The following is a 13,284-nucleotide window of genomic DNA, read 5'->3' as shown; positions in this document are numbered from 1 at the left end:
CTATTATCAGCTTAAGACTCCTACTCTCCGACTTTCCATTCTTTTGCAGGTAATTTTAGTACGAAAAGAGATGGCTGAGACAGATCTATTTGGCTTTCTCTTTCTTTAGGTCAATTCCTCACTTTTCATTTTTACTGATTCTTAATATGGGCAGGAAACGCTGTCTCTTGTCAGAGAACCTTGTAAAGTCATATTGGCATTTAATTTTTGACAGGAATTTTTATTTTGCATAAGAATGCAATGATAGATAGATAGATAGATAGATAGATAGATAGATAGATAGATAGATAGATATAGAGATATATACATTTAAGTGCTATAATTGTAGATGTTACTATACTTGTTTTATTTTGAAATAAATTTAACTTCTTACAGTTACAAATGTAGCCTTCATTCACTATTGATTGAAAGTTAATTTCACTTCAAAAACATAAACCTTACTTACAATGGCCTAGGCATGCTGGGATCAAATATATACCATACTTACCAATGTGTTTAATTTGCTAAAACTCCTTCTATATTTTTGTATTTCATCCTGCCCATCTGATAGGAAATTTATTTTAGATCTCTTATGTCTACTGCCTTTCTTCATACTTCATAATCTCTGTCAGTACAAGAGGAAATAATTTTACTCAGTAACCCTTTGCCATAGTTTATTTTTCTCTCTTACTTGACCTTTCACAGATTCACCAATGAGATCCTTGTCATATACATGTGAAAGGGGGCTGCCATAGAACACTGGGGCCTTCAGGACTTCTCCATCAGTTAGAGTGTCCTCTTCCCTGACTTGCTCACGTGTCCTTCACAGCCGTGGTCCTCACTCTATGGCCTGTTCCATCTCCCACCACTTTCATTATATAACCAAGCTGCTGGCTCTCTACAAGCCATTAAGTTTGGAGCCTGGGGTAGGAGAGCCTACATTCACATTTGCCTAATGACTGAAAACACTGTTACAGTTTGTTTCTCCGTAGGCCAGTTTATGGTACAATACTCCTATTAACATCAGAGAACAGAAGAGGTCTCCTCTTGAAATATCATTTCTCAGTCTCAAGTGATATTATTAGTGGTTTCCTCCCTGTTAGCAGGGGGTGAATTCAGACTCTGAATGAATGCATCAAACAGAATAGAAAATCTCCCTCTCAGGTCCTATGCTAATGTACTATTAGCACTTGGAACACCTATAAAGATAAACTAATCCTATTGTCTATGTACTGCAGAAACAGTAACTCAGCATCATCATGCTTAAAGTATATAGTTGAGGAACACTGTATCCACCATTTAAAGGAAAAACAGGACAAGGTTGGGGCTATGGAGATGGTTCAATGCTTTATCATTCATATGCCCAGATTCTATAAATTCCTGTGTACATGGAGAGTCAGATCTTTTCTTCATTTCTAGCAATGTGAGGCAGAGACTAGTGTAAGATGTGACAATATACATGATGCCCCAAGTTTGTTTAAAGAATTGTGAGTAAATTAAGAAGGTAAAAGAACTATGGCGAGTAATTTCCAGTCTCAACCTCGGGTCTCTACATGTTCCAACCACGCACATTTGCACATTCTCTCACCATATGCTTGTTCATGCACACAATGCACATGTGTGTGCACGTGCAGAGGCACACACACACACCACAGCAAAGTGGAAAAAGTATTAAATTAATCCTTCCAACTTGTACATTTGCTCTGTGGTTTAGGCAGAATCTTTTATGGATAATTAATTCTGCCAACATTTTACCCTAGAAGCAAAATATCATTTTCTAGTCTGTGTTGTTTGCAAATTCTACATTATAAACTTTCCAGGATAAAAGGCTGGAGAGATGGCTCGATGGTCCAGAGGCTGGCTGTTCTTCCAGAGTACCTGAGTTTGATTTTCATCACCTACAGGGTAGCTCACAACCATCTGTGTGTACTTGTAGTCTCAGGATACCTGATGCTTTATTCTGATGCCTTCACAGACACTGCACACATGTCATGTACTGACATATATTCAGTCAAAACACACATAAACATAGAACATAGTAATAAAATAGAAATAGAGAAACCGTTCATGATAAAATTCCATCAGCCTATTTTTATAGCTTTGAACGTTGAAGATGCAGAATACAAATCTTGGAATATGTGTAGCTCTTTGTCAACATCTGGTGTCTAATTCTCTGTGGAGACCTAACCTTCTCATCCTTTTAAATGCCCACAATTATTGAATTCCTTGAGAAAAAAAATTTCCCTTGGCATTTCACAATTGTTTACTGAATATTGATTTTGATGTCAATAAAAATGCATATTCACAACCCGTGTTCTTAGTGTGTTATTTTAAGTGATTTAGTTTCAAGGAAGGTTTCCTGCTCAATGCATTTCTTTCTATGTGACATTATTTTCACAATTCTAAATTGGAACAGTCGAAACTGAAGTCTTCAAAGGCTAACCATGGCCATATGGCCAGATTCACTTTGTCATCTCCCCCTGGAACTCACTTGTCTTTCATGACCTAGATTACTTTCTCCTTCAGAAACTTGCAAACTTGGAGTTAATATGTGATTCAGAAGGCAGTGTTCATAAAATTTAAGAGGTACATTTCTAGTGGCTGCTCTTTATCTAAAAAGATAGATACTGGACAAGGGATGTAACCGTTTTGGGGTTGCGGTGACTTAGTCTCATGTATCTCTGATGGTAAGACCCTTATAATTAAGAATAGCTTTCATTGTATAGAAAAGTGCTAAAATATAGTACAAAATATAGAATTAAAAGACTAAAATACTAAAGAATATTACTGAAAAAAACCTGAAGAAATTTAAGTAGGATAGAAAATAATTAGCAAAACAAAAACTGAATTTTAAAAATATTGAACACCATTCAAGACATGAATTAAAATATCGAGGAATGCATTGTGTCTTTATAAAGTAGCATGTCAAGTGGAAAATATTGGGAAATATTTTTTGTAAGTACAGCATTTTCCTGGAATGCTACTGAGGATCCTATTCTTAATATTTATTACTCTTTATTAATTTTCATCAGATTTATCTTTTACATTTTCTGCTTTGAACAACAAAAATAGAACAATGACTTTAAACTCCTTGTTTGTAAACCATTTACTGTTTTGTAATTCAATTATTGGTTTCACCTATTTTGAGGCAGAAATTCACTGCATATCAACTTTTTCTTTTCTGGGAGGTTATACAGTTTAATACAGAAACCATTTTGATTTTTAGGTTCAAAAATGTCTTTCTGTTTAATTGTATTTGACTAGTAAAGATTTATCTTATATAGGTAAGATGGAGAGTTAAGTCTGTGTGTCTTAAGAATAAACTACCTATCGGTTGTTCTTTTTCAATTATTTATATACAAATCATGTATATCTCATCTAATTTGACTATACTTTTTCTTTATTTTTCTCCCAAAGAACGACCCACATTTCTCAGGAGGCCAATTAACCAGGTGGTGCTAGAGGAAGAGGCTGTAGAATTCCGTTGTCAGGTCCAAGGGGATCCCCAGCCAACGGTGAGGTGGAAAAAAGATGATGCAGACTTGCCAAGAGGAAGGTAAGCCTATCATGTGAAACAATGTTCAGATCACCAACATTCATGTTTCCACCACCAAAACCACATATATCTTTGATAGCGTCATACTTATGATTTATAGTTTTGGCATCTTACCTACTGTGTGCATTTCCCTGTCTTTCACACTTATGATGTCCCTCAGCTGAAATACACATTAGTTCCTGATCATTCTCTCTACATTCTATCATATTCAAGTTCCACTCAGCCCTGAGGTATTATTGTCCCCAGGGCTACTTGTATGTTCACTAATGTCTCCCTGTATGCATGACCACCCATGTGCAAATGTCCCTTATTGTGGGCCTTGTTTGTTTAATCTGCAATGCCTTTCTTGAATGCCCAGAGTAGCTATAACAAAAGGCGGTTGAGTATAAATAACCAAAGGGACTTATATAAAACAGACATTAACAAGCAGAGGCTCATCAAGTGGATGGGCTCCCAGGAGGCTTGTCCTCAATGAGTTCCTGGCACTCACCCTGTTTTCTTCAGAGACAGGCTTTCCATTGCTTACATTCTTCTTTTACCAATCATAGTCTCTCCACTACAACATTGCCAAACTATCCAAAAATGCTGATCATCTTATAAAAAATAATTTGTGTTTTCTAATTTTGTTGTTGTTAAACCTTTGCCAAAAATGGGTGTGATAGACCAAGTCTTCATCCCAGCTAGAAGAGTCTTCATCCCAGCAATAAGGCAGAGGCAAAAATCAATCAATCAATCAATCAATCAATCAATCAATCAATCCATACCTTTATAGATGTTATCAAATAAATCTTTCAGCTTTTCTCTTCTTGTTTAGCAATAGTTCTGTTTCCATTTCCTCTGCCCTCTCCTTCTTTCAATCCACTGACAGAACAACCAGCACATTTATAACTAGTCTGTGTACAATCTGTAATTTACCAAGTGTTTCCTTCTAGTGATACTTGATTTCATTCAACAGTTTCAAGTTAAACATGTGTTCACAGAAGTCTGTCATAGCGAGCCCTAAGATATCAAAGCTACATAGTAAGACCTCCAAAACCAAACCAAACCAAACAACAACAACAACCAATAAAAGCAAACAAACAAACAAACAAAAAAAGAGCAACAAAATTGCTGAGACTGTAAAGACTTTGCAGTTTTAAAAATTGAGCTCTAATTTGGGGACATTTCATTTTATAAAAACAACAGGCCTTCAGCATTGTCTGTATATTTTGAGTCCACTTTCACTCAATTCATACACATACAAAATATTTGTCATACCTAGTGAAAAATGTTACAATGATTAAATACAGGGTAAACATTATCTGGATTTAATCAGTTTTCATTATTGTCTTTTTCTGCTCTGGAGACCAGCCGAAGATATGTGCTTACTTTGGAGTCATAAGCTATGTGGATTAGTTGAAATGTTTCCCAATCATCTTTGGTCTTTGACAGAGTCATAGTGCTTTTGAGTATCACTAACCTTGTATTAGATGAGGAGTGCTAGTGAGATATGGCACAGAAAAACCAAGCCTGGATTTCATGTTGTTTCACATGGGTGCATAGACTGGCTCTATGATATTATAGAAAGAAAGCCATGGGGGTGACTTGCATCTCATTGAATCAGAGGTTCATGAGTCAAGGAACCATACTGTTTGATGCTCCACTGTTTGTTGAGACCATTTTTAAGTACATCCTAAATCCAGTCTACAAGTGTGGGAATGACAGATATATTCCAGTATGCCTGCTTTGGCTTTGTTGACCTTTTTAAAATTTCATTTTAACTTTCTATGGCAAATTTATAGTTTTAATATATTCTTTTGTTTTCATATATGCGTGCCATTATTGTTAAATAAGATTAAGTTGAGATAAAAATATATGCTACAAAGTTGTGAGATTGTACTGCATTTTTAGAGTACCTATACTTTTGAATGGAGTACAATTACCTATATTTGAATGGAGTATAACAAAAAAGTATAATTTAGGACTCATTTTCTTCTCTGATTTATTATGTATAAAGTAATAAGTATGACAACTTTACCGCTCCATTTGTAAAGACTTCAATGTCTTGTAACAGTCATTTGCTTCAAAGTTTATGCCATGCGTGAAAGAAAAAAAATCAAACAGTACCATAAAAATCATATAAATATCATTTTCAAGAGATACGAGAACACTCCCACCCCCGTTGTTCTCAAAATGTTGCATAGTTTTGGCCCCTACTCTCTTATTACTGGGTTTACACTCTACAGTATTTGTTTGAATAGCTAAATGTTTTAATTCATTAGGCACATACAAGTGTTAGCTTTAGACCATTATGTTAGAAAGGCTCAACATGCAAATTAATGACTTTTTCTATCTTGATGGAAGTCAGGCACTTTTTCTTTCCTTTTCAGACTCAAGTGACATTTCAAGGAACCTTATTCAGTCTTGATTTGTGTGTATTAGCATAACATTTACTTTAACATGAAAGGCAGACAGACCTCTTTTCTTGCAGAAGGATAGCAGTAATACTTTTTCACGGAACTACAGACTAAGTCAATAACATTGATTCTGTTACATTTTTAGCTCTGAGACAAGGGAGGTGACCACTGTTCTTGCATAAGTAATTGGTGTGGAGGACGGCATTTATTTGGCTTAATGTTTAATGAAATCTGAATACAGTTTGTGTAGTTGTTAAGGCTTTAAAGAGTGATGGTAAGCAGTGAAGGGCAGCTGCATTGGCGATAATTACTATGTAAGTAATATGTGACTATTTTTCCTTTGGAGGCAAAGGAAGCTTTTCAATTCATGTTTAAATAGATGAAATGCTGTGATAGCTACTTAACCCATCAACACAGAAGAAGCTATCCGTGCCAACCCTTTGGTGAGCAGAGCTGAGATGAGGATTAAGGAGGTAGTTTTGCCTTCATTTCATTCATCCCAGGGAGAATATTTTAAAAACAATAACAATATGCCCATTTATTTTGTTAAGCATTAGCATCCTAAGTTTTTTATTCTAAAAATAACTTTAATGATATTGACAACACACTTTTTGCTGAAATACAATGTTTTGTTTTTTTTTTTTTTAAATTTTTGCTTTTACAACTGGAGTGTCTTGTTGGGGTAGGAAACTTGGAAAGTCTAATAATAATTCTATGCCCAAACAGAGAAATATTACGAACGTGATTATTTTCTATAGAGTCAAAATTAAAGGTATTTTACGTTGTGTGTGTGTGGTTTTTTTTTTTTTTTTAGCAGAGTATAGTAATTTATTGGAGATACATCTAAAGATAGAAGTTCATAACTGATTATCAGGAAGAAAAATCTCCACTGCTTTTTAGTGACTATAAAAATCATCAGTATATATATTTTTAAGAGAGTCTCAATAAACATGAGATGAAAGAATACAACAGTGTAGGGCTAGACCAATGGATTAGTTATTCTTCCAGAAGACCTGAGCTCCGTGAACCACACTGAATGACTGGTGTATTAGTCAGGGTTCTCTAGAGTCACAGAATTTATGGATAGTCACTATATAGTAAAAGAATTTATTGATGACTTACAGTTGGCAGCCCAATTCCCAACAATGGTTCAGTTGCAGCTGTGAATGGAAGTCCAAGGATCTAGCAGAACAACCTGTCAGAGCCCTTGACGTTGTTCTGGCCCGAAATGGTTTTAATTTCTAGTAACACCTTTGCACCTGTGGAATTTAAATAGAAGGATCAATTTATTGAAAGCTCTCAGTTCTCATCGCCAGTTTGCAAAAGTAATTCTTTAAAGGAAAGTGCCAGTAGTCTTTTGTTTTGTTTTGTTCTTATTCTTTGAGTTGCAGGTTAATGAGAGAAGCCAGTATGGACACCCATTTACATACTGAATACATCAAAGATGAAAAGCTGAGTCGAACGCTTTTCTTCTCAGCTCTGCATCCTTGTGTGTCAGCTGACCCTAGACGCCTGTGCTTGTTAGTGATCTTTGAAGATCAAGTGATTTATGATATGGTTTCACACACGTACTTTATGTGATAGAAGTTGCTTGAGGTTCTAAGGAAAGGGGCATCTTACACGGTAAAATAAAGAGATCATCAAAAGAGTACATCAAAAATCCATATGCTGCTGACTCTATCAAAATATTACAAGCTAAAATAAAGGAGTAAATATTACCTGCTATGTACAAAGAAATACATAAGAGCAAAATTGACACGCATTCACTACAATGTCCTATTTAATCTAGTAGTGGGATGGAGACCTTAAACTAAGCTTCTTAGAACTTGGGTAAACAGAAGAGACATTATACTAATTATAATCTCATATCTAATCATAGAAGGACGGACTGTGCTTCAAGTCGTTAGCAAAATACTGCAAACTGAATATTTAGTATATTTCATCATTTGTATGATTTTTACTATGTCACCATTATTTAGCGTCCCAGTTTTTTTTTTCCATTTTTATTTATTTTGTTTTCTAAACTGATTCTAAAGTGAGACCAACTTCTGCAATAAGGATCTCTAGTAGAATGGAATGTTCATAATAGCTTTTCTGTGGGGGGAAGAGAAAAGAAATAAAATATGCCATTTACATTCTTATGTATGCCTGCCACTTCTAAATGCAGTTGATAGCTTCCATATAGTGTAGGTAATTCATGAATATTTCATAAAACAGAAAGGGGCCTACAGAATAAGCATTTTAAGAAATATAGTGTAAAATTCTATCAATTTCCCTCAGCCCACTGACAAGTCCCTTTTCTAAAGTCTATTTTAAGTGAAATTTTTCTAGAATTCTTAGTTTCGTGGAATATGCGATTCCCAGAACTACATGATTCTTTCAGAAGAGAAACTGAATAGAACCACTTACAACTTCCTTTTTGTGCAATTTTGAACAAAGTGGCTCTTTACAGTTAGCCCTGGAAAATGTCCCTGTATTAATTGTCTGGGAGCTCTATTGTTTAGAGCCTGTGGAGCTGGGAAGCAGAGATGCTGAACAGGTGCTAGCTCTCCTGCTGGGGAGATCTGCCTTGCTCATGTTCAGTGTGCACCTCAAGGACATGCGGTGAGTTGTGCTCCCGATAAATATCCACTTTGATTAGATTGACTAGTGGAGATTGCTCAATTAAGACAATTTTAGAAAAAGAAAAGAAATACTAAGAACATGGTGACAGCAATGTAAATAAACCATTGTCTAAAAAAAAAAAAAAATTGTCCCCATAAGCCAATAAAGAAGGAAAGGTGGAAGGCAAACTTGTCTTTTGTGTTAAATAAGTATTTTGCTCATTTGTTTCTGGAACAAAAAGTCATACAAACTGCTATGGAAATTATTATGAGTTGTTTTGTTTTTTGTTTTGTTTTTGTTTCTTTTTTTTACAAATGCCAGCATGATGCACATGCAGTCTATTGTCCAGGTTGTTGGCTTGGAGGTCTTGTTCTGACACTAATTGCCTATGACCTTGAATCTATCTCTACTTTCTAAAAAAGATGTTTGAGAAATTTCTTTAGCACTGGAAATGAAGATGACCTTGAAGGAGCTATTGAAACTCTGTGTCTTACATCCTGAAGATGCAGAAGTATGATGCAGTTAATCACTACCCTCTGCTTTGGCATGTTCTACCTGAAAGGTTATCAAATGATGTAATTATGTCTAAGCACTGCAAAAAGTATACAGTGGATAAACATAGAAGGTGGTATTAGAAGCATTAACTGGGTTCAGCAGTAAAAGACTAAGGATGAAAAATAAGGGACGTTCAATTTGTGTGGGTTAATTTCACATTCTTTTCCATCTGGCTAAAAATATCTATAGGAATATTGAGAGTTCCTTATTTAACAGATACAGCCTTTAATATGAATTCATGTAGACTTACTAGTAAATATTGCCAGCCAATCTGCCAACTCTGAAAATCCCTACCTGTTTCTTCTATCTCTGGGTTATTGTACCTCTTCCAGTACTATGTCCCAGCCCAAGGGTTCATCAGATTTTCACATTTTAAGTTGGGATCACTGTATTCCAGGAATTCTACTGAACTGCTTTTTTTTTTAATTTAATTTTGTTTTATGCTTGTAAGGAAAATGGTGGCACTTCCTTAAGAAGACTTAAGAGAACTTGTCAGGTGCCCTAAGTGCTACTGAAAGCTTCTTTCTAACAACAATGCTCTCAATATAAGGGATGGTGTCACAGCATAATATGACTCTCACTTGAGAGATACAGAAATGCATACTTAGCATAATTAGTTTTCCAGCATTATACTTTCATGTTAGTGACAGAAAATAACTTTAGAATCTTCCCAACATAAAATTGATATTCTGAACTCATTTTCCTAATTTCTGAATTAACAATTGTTTAATGTTCAACTGATTTAAAATTTTATATTGTGTATAACATCAGGGATATGGTACTCAACTGTTATTAACACGTTATATAGTGATACACTTAAGGTAATTTTCAAAGCAATTTCTTATGATAAACATAAATATCTGTCTATATGGAAATTTAAATTTGGAATAGTGCACATAATCTTCTTGGGAACTGAAGCCTAACGTTTTGTTTTTATACTAGATTAATTGGAAACTTTCATTGTTGCCAGGATGGAACTTTTTCCTGTGTTTTCACCAAATAGGTGCTAATAGTTACTGTCAACATAAAACTAATTGCCACCTAGGGGGGAGGGGGGATCATGGTGCCTGGTCCAATGACCATGCTGGCCCATCTGTTGAGAGTCTCAGCATAGGAACAATGCTTGAACTGGCACTCAGTCTCTGCTTTGGATAGCTGTCAACTCCCATGCTGGAGCATACTCAAGATACAAAGTTCATTGAAGTCAAGTGAAGCTCTGATGCCCATTAACTGGCAGCCCGTGGGCTGTGTGTGGGCTGAGCCAACACTAGGTGCCAGTTCTCACAGCAAAAGGATCTGTCTGAGTGCCACCTGTCATTGGCGTGTGGGCATCACTCATCACGAGAGCCACAGTCAGTGTGCTCCTTCCATCAAGGTAGGACACATCAGAGCCTTCTGAGTGGCTGACACGGGAAATGGGAGTAACAAGACTAGGACTGCAGCCAAGATTAGAAAGTTACTGAGGTTCATCAGAAAATGCTCAACACTACAAGCAAATTGGTCTTCCCTGGTAAAGACACTTTCTCTGTTTCTCTAGTATTTTCTTAACTGAAAATAACATTTTAAAAGAACACTGTTTATGTGTTCATGTGTGACATGAACTTTACCTATAAATTGTTTATGTGTAACATGTCTTTACATGTTTTAACACACAGACAACTTAGAGCTAGCATCACTTGAATGGCTTGTAATATCTCTAATTCTTTTATTATATATTTCTCATTTATTTCTGTTATAATTTTATATAATTTGAATTATAACATGAAGCTGAAATGTAGAATTTTTTAGGATGTGATAATGTATAAGAATTCATATTGCCCTTATGAAAAATTCACAAATAATAAAAGCAACAATCTCTTCAAATGTGCAAGTTGAGAGGAATATTTTCTGTGATATGTTTAAATTTATAAATGACATAATTCTATGGTAAATGCTAAGTACAGTTGGAGAAATGTGGTGGTAATGTTTTCTTCGATACAAAAACAAAAAATAGAAAAATGAATGAATAAGCATAAGAAAATTAAGTTAGTTGTATATCTATAATCCAATGACTACTAGTATTTATGTCTTATATACAATATTTCCAATTTCTATGTATATTTAGACAATTAATATGGTTCCTAAGCCCACAAACTTAATCAAAATCTAGAAGTGCTAAGCCTCTTCTTCTCTTTATATGAACTTAAAGAATAGGAAGTCTTAAGTCTCTTCATGTATACTGTTTTTCATACACTCACAATATACTCTACTTAATAAAGCATTCATTGGATATAATTTTGACACCACAATAATGATTTACCATCCATCTACGATAACCATATGTTTTTAAATGGTCATTTGCCCAATTTAGAATAATTTTATCCTTTTTAATATTTGTTGCTAATATGATTACTTGTTCTTCCCAATTTGTTTCATGAAATAGACCAAAAAATAAAAAAAATGAATTACTGTAATCCATCAGATGTCAAAAGAATAGCTGCTAAAGGAATCACAAGATCTGAATAGATATGTATGTGGGAAACAGGAGACTTTTCTTGAATATTGGGAGTTACACTTCATCTTTTCATCTTCACCATACAACGTAATACTCAGTACACATTTGAATTCATTGAAAGGATTCTTTGACATGTTCTTGATGACACTTACTGAAAGCCACATATAGTATAAAGCATCTTGATCCACATTTAGAAAAATCACTCTTATTTATGTTTGTGTAACTGAGTGCAATCTTTGTTTCTAATAAGCAGAGAAACTCAAAGACCATTGGATTTATTATATTCCTTGGGGATGTGACAAAATGGTCACCAAAGAAATTTCAAGATGGAGATGTTTATTTTGTCTTATGGTTTGAGGTCCTGGTCAAAGTAGAGTCCATCAGCTAGTCGTAATACACATACAGTCTGGAAGCTGAAAGATGCACCCAGACACTCAGCTCATGTCCTGGACAGCAAGCCATGGGCTGGTGCTCCCAACCTGTAAAAGGAGCTTTCTCACTTTCAATTCACTTCATCCAGAAAGTTGCTTGCAGAAATACCAAGAGCTTTCTTTTGTTGGTCATTCTAAGTCCAGTCAATTTGACAATCCTAATTAATTAATCATCTTTATTTTCAGTCTCACCATTTTTAATCTTTTACTGGTAATTTATACTTAATTTGCTTGAGTTGTAACCAGCACTTAATTAAGGAGGGAAAAAAATGTAGCAAATTGATCATGGTTTGCCATATTTAGTGAGCTGATTCTTGATTCACAGAAGTTGGAATATAAAAAACATACACCTTCCAGTTTACTAACTATAGGAGTATTAGTTAATATTTACAGGTATTTCATAACAGAGTAGTTCATTTATCTTTCAGACTGATTTCATACCACAAGTAAATGTTGCCATCCATGGCTTACAAATGAGAAATGAAGGCTCCACTTTAATGGATAGAAAGAGAGGTAAGGTGGTGAGAATGCAGAGTCAACACTTCCCAAGCTCTTTTAATAGCACATGCAGTAACTTTTTATGGAACATGCATTTTAAATTTTTTTTAAACCCTCCTAATTAAAACTAAATGTTTTTGAGGAGCCAGGGTTTTGTGTGGAGCAATGTATAGCTTAGAATTGATGTTTCCAGCAACCTTGAAAAAGAAAAATCCCGAAGCTTCAAGATAGAAAAAAATATGCTCAAGGTTGTAGGACAAACATGTGGCCAAGTTGAAAAGGCCCTGGTATCTCTGATGATGAAAGCTTGCACTCATTTCCCATGCGATAAGTGGAATAATGTGCATTCCATATTTTACTCAACAACTGTTGATGATTCTTACGTTTGGCCTTCATCTATTACTAAAAGAAAATAAAGCCAGACTCATTACTATTTTTTCTCTATCTGCCTTACTAACTTTAATGTATGCATTTGTAATCACAAGTATTGTAACCTATGAAGGATAGATGATATTTAGATATATATTAAAAGACAGTAGTTTCTCACCTGAGGGCACTTTGTTTCTCTCACTCCCTAGTAAGTATTTCATAATGATTCAGAGTAAACATCCATTGGATGCAAGTGACACTTTATGGGTAGAGGCCAAGGATGCTTCCGAAAATGCATTCTAGAAACACGGAGCTCCCCCAGCAAAACAGAAAAAAAAAAAGGTTAAATTTAAATATTACTAGTGCTTAAGCTAAGGAAACCTTAGATGATGGGAAATATGA

General features: G+C 35.0%; 1 protein-coding gene across 17 annotated transcripts in view; it reads left to right on the top strand.

The window, feature by feature from the left end:
* Positions 1-13,284, top strand: part of Robo2 (roundabout guidance receptor 2) — a 1,509,792-nt gene that overhangs the window by 1,366,737 nt on the left and 129,771 nt on the right. For all 17 annotated transcript variants that reach the window (XM_021184410.2, XM_029470220.1, XM_029470218.1 and 14 more), the window contains one exon: positions 3,397-3,535. In XM_021184410.2, coding sequence (XP_021040069.1) covers positions 3,397-3,535 — 139 coding nt within the window. The remainder of the gene's footprint in view (positions 1-3,396; positions 3,536-13,284) is intronic.

The sequence above is a fragment of the Mus caroli genome, chromosome 16, assembly GCF_900094665.2.
Source record: "Mus caroli chromosome 16, CAROLI_EIJ_v1.1, whole genome shotgun sequence".
Taxonomy (NCBI): domain Eukaryota; kingdom Metazoa; phylum Chordata; class Mammalia; order Rodentia; family Muridae; genus Mus; species Mus caroli.
Note: the sequence above shows the minus strand (reverse complement) of the source record. Positions and strands in the feature narration are given on the sequence as shown.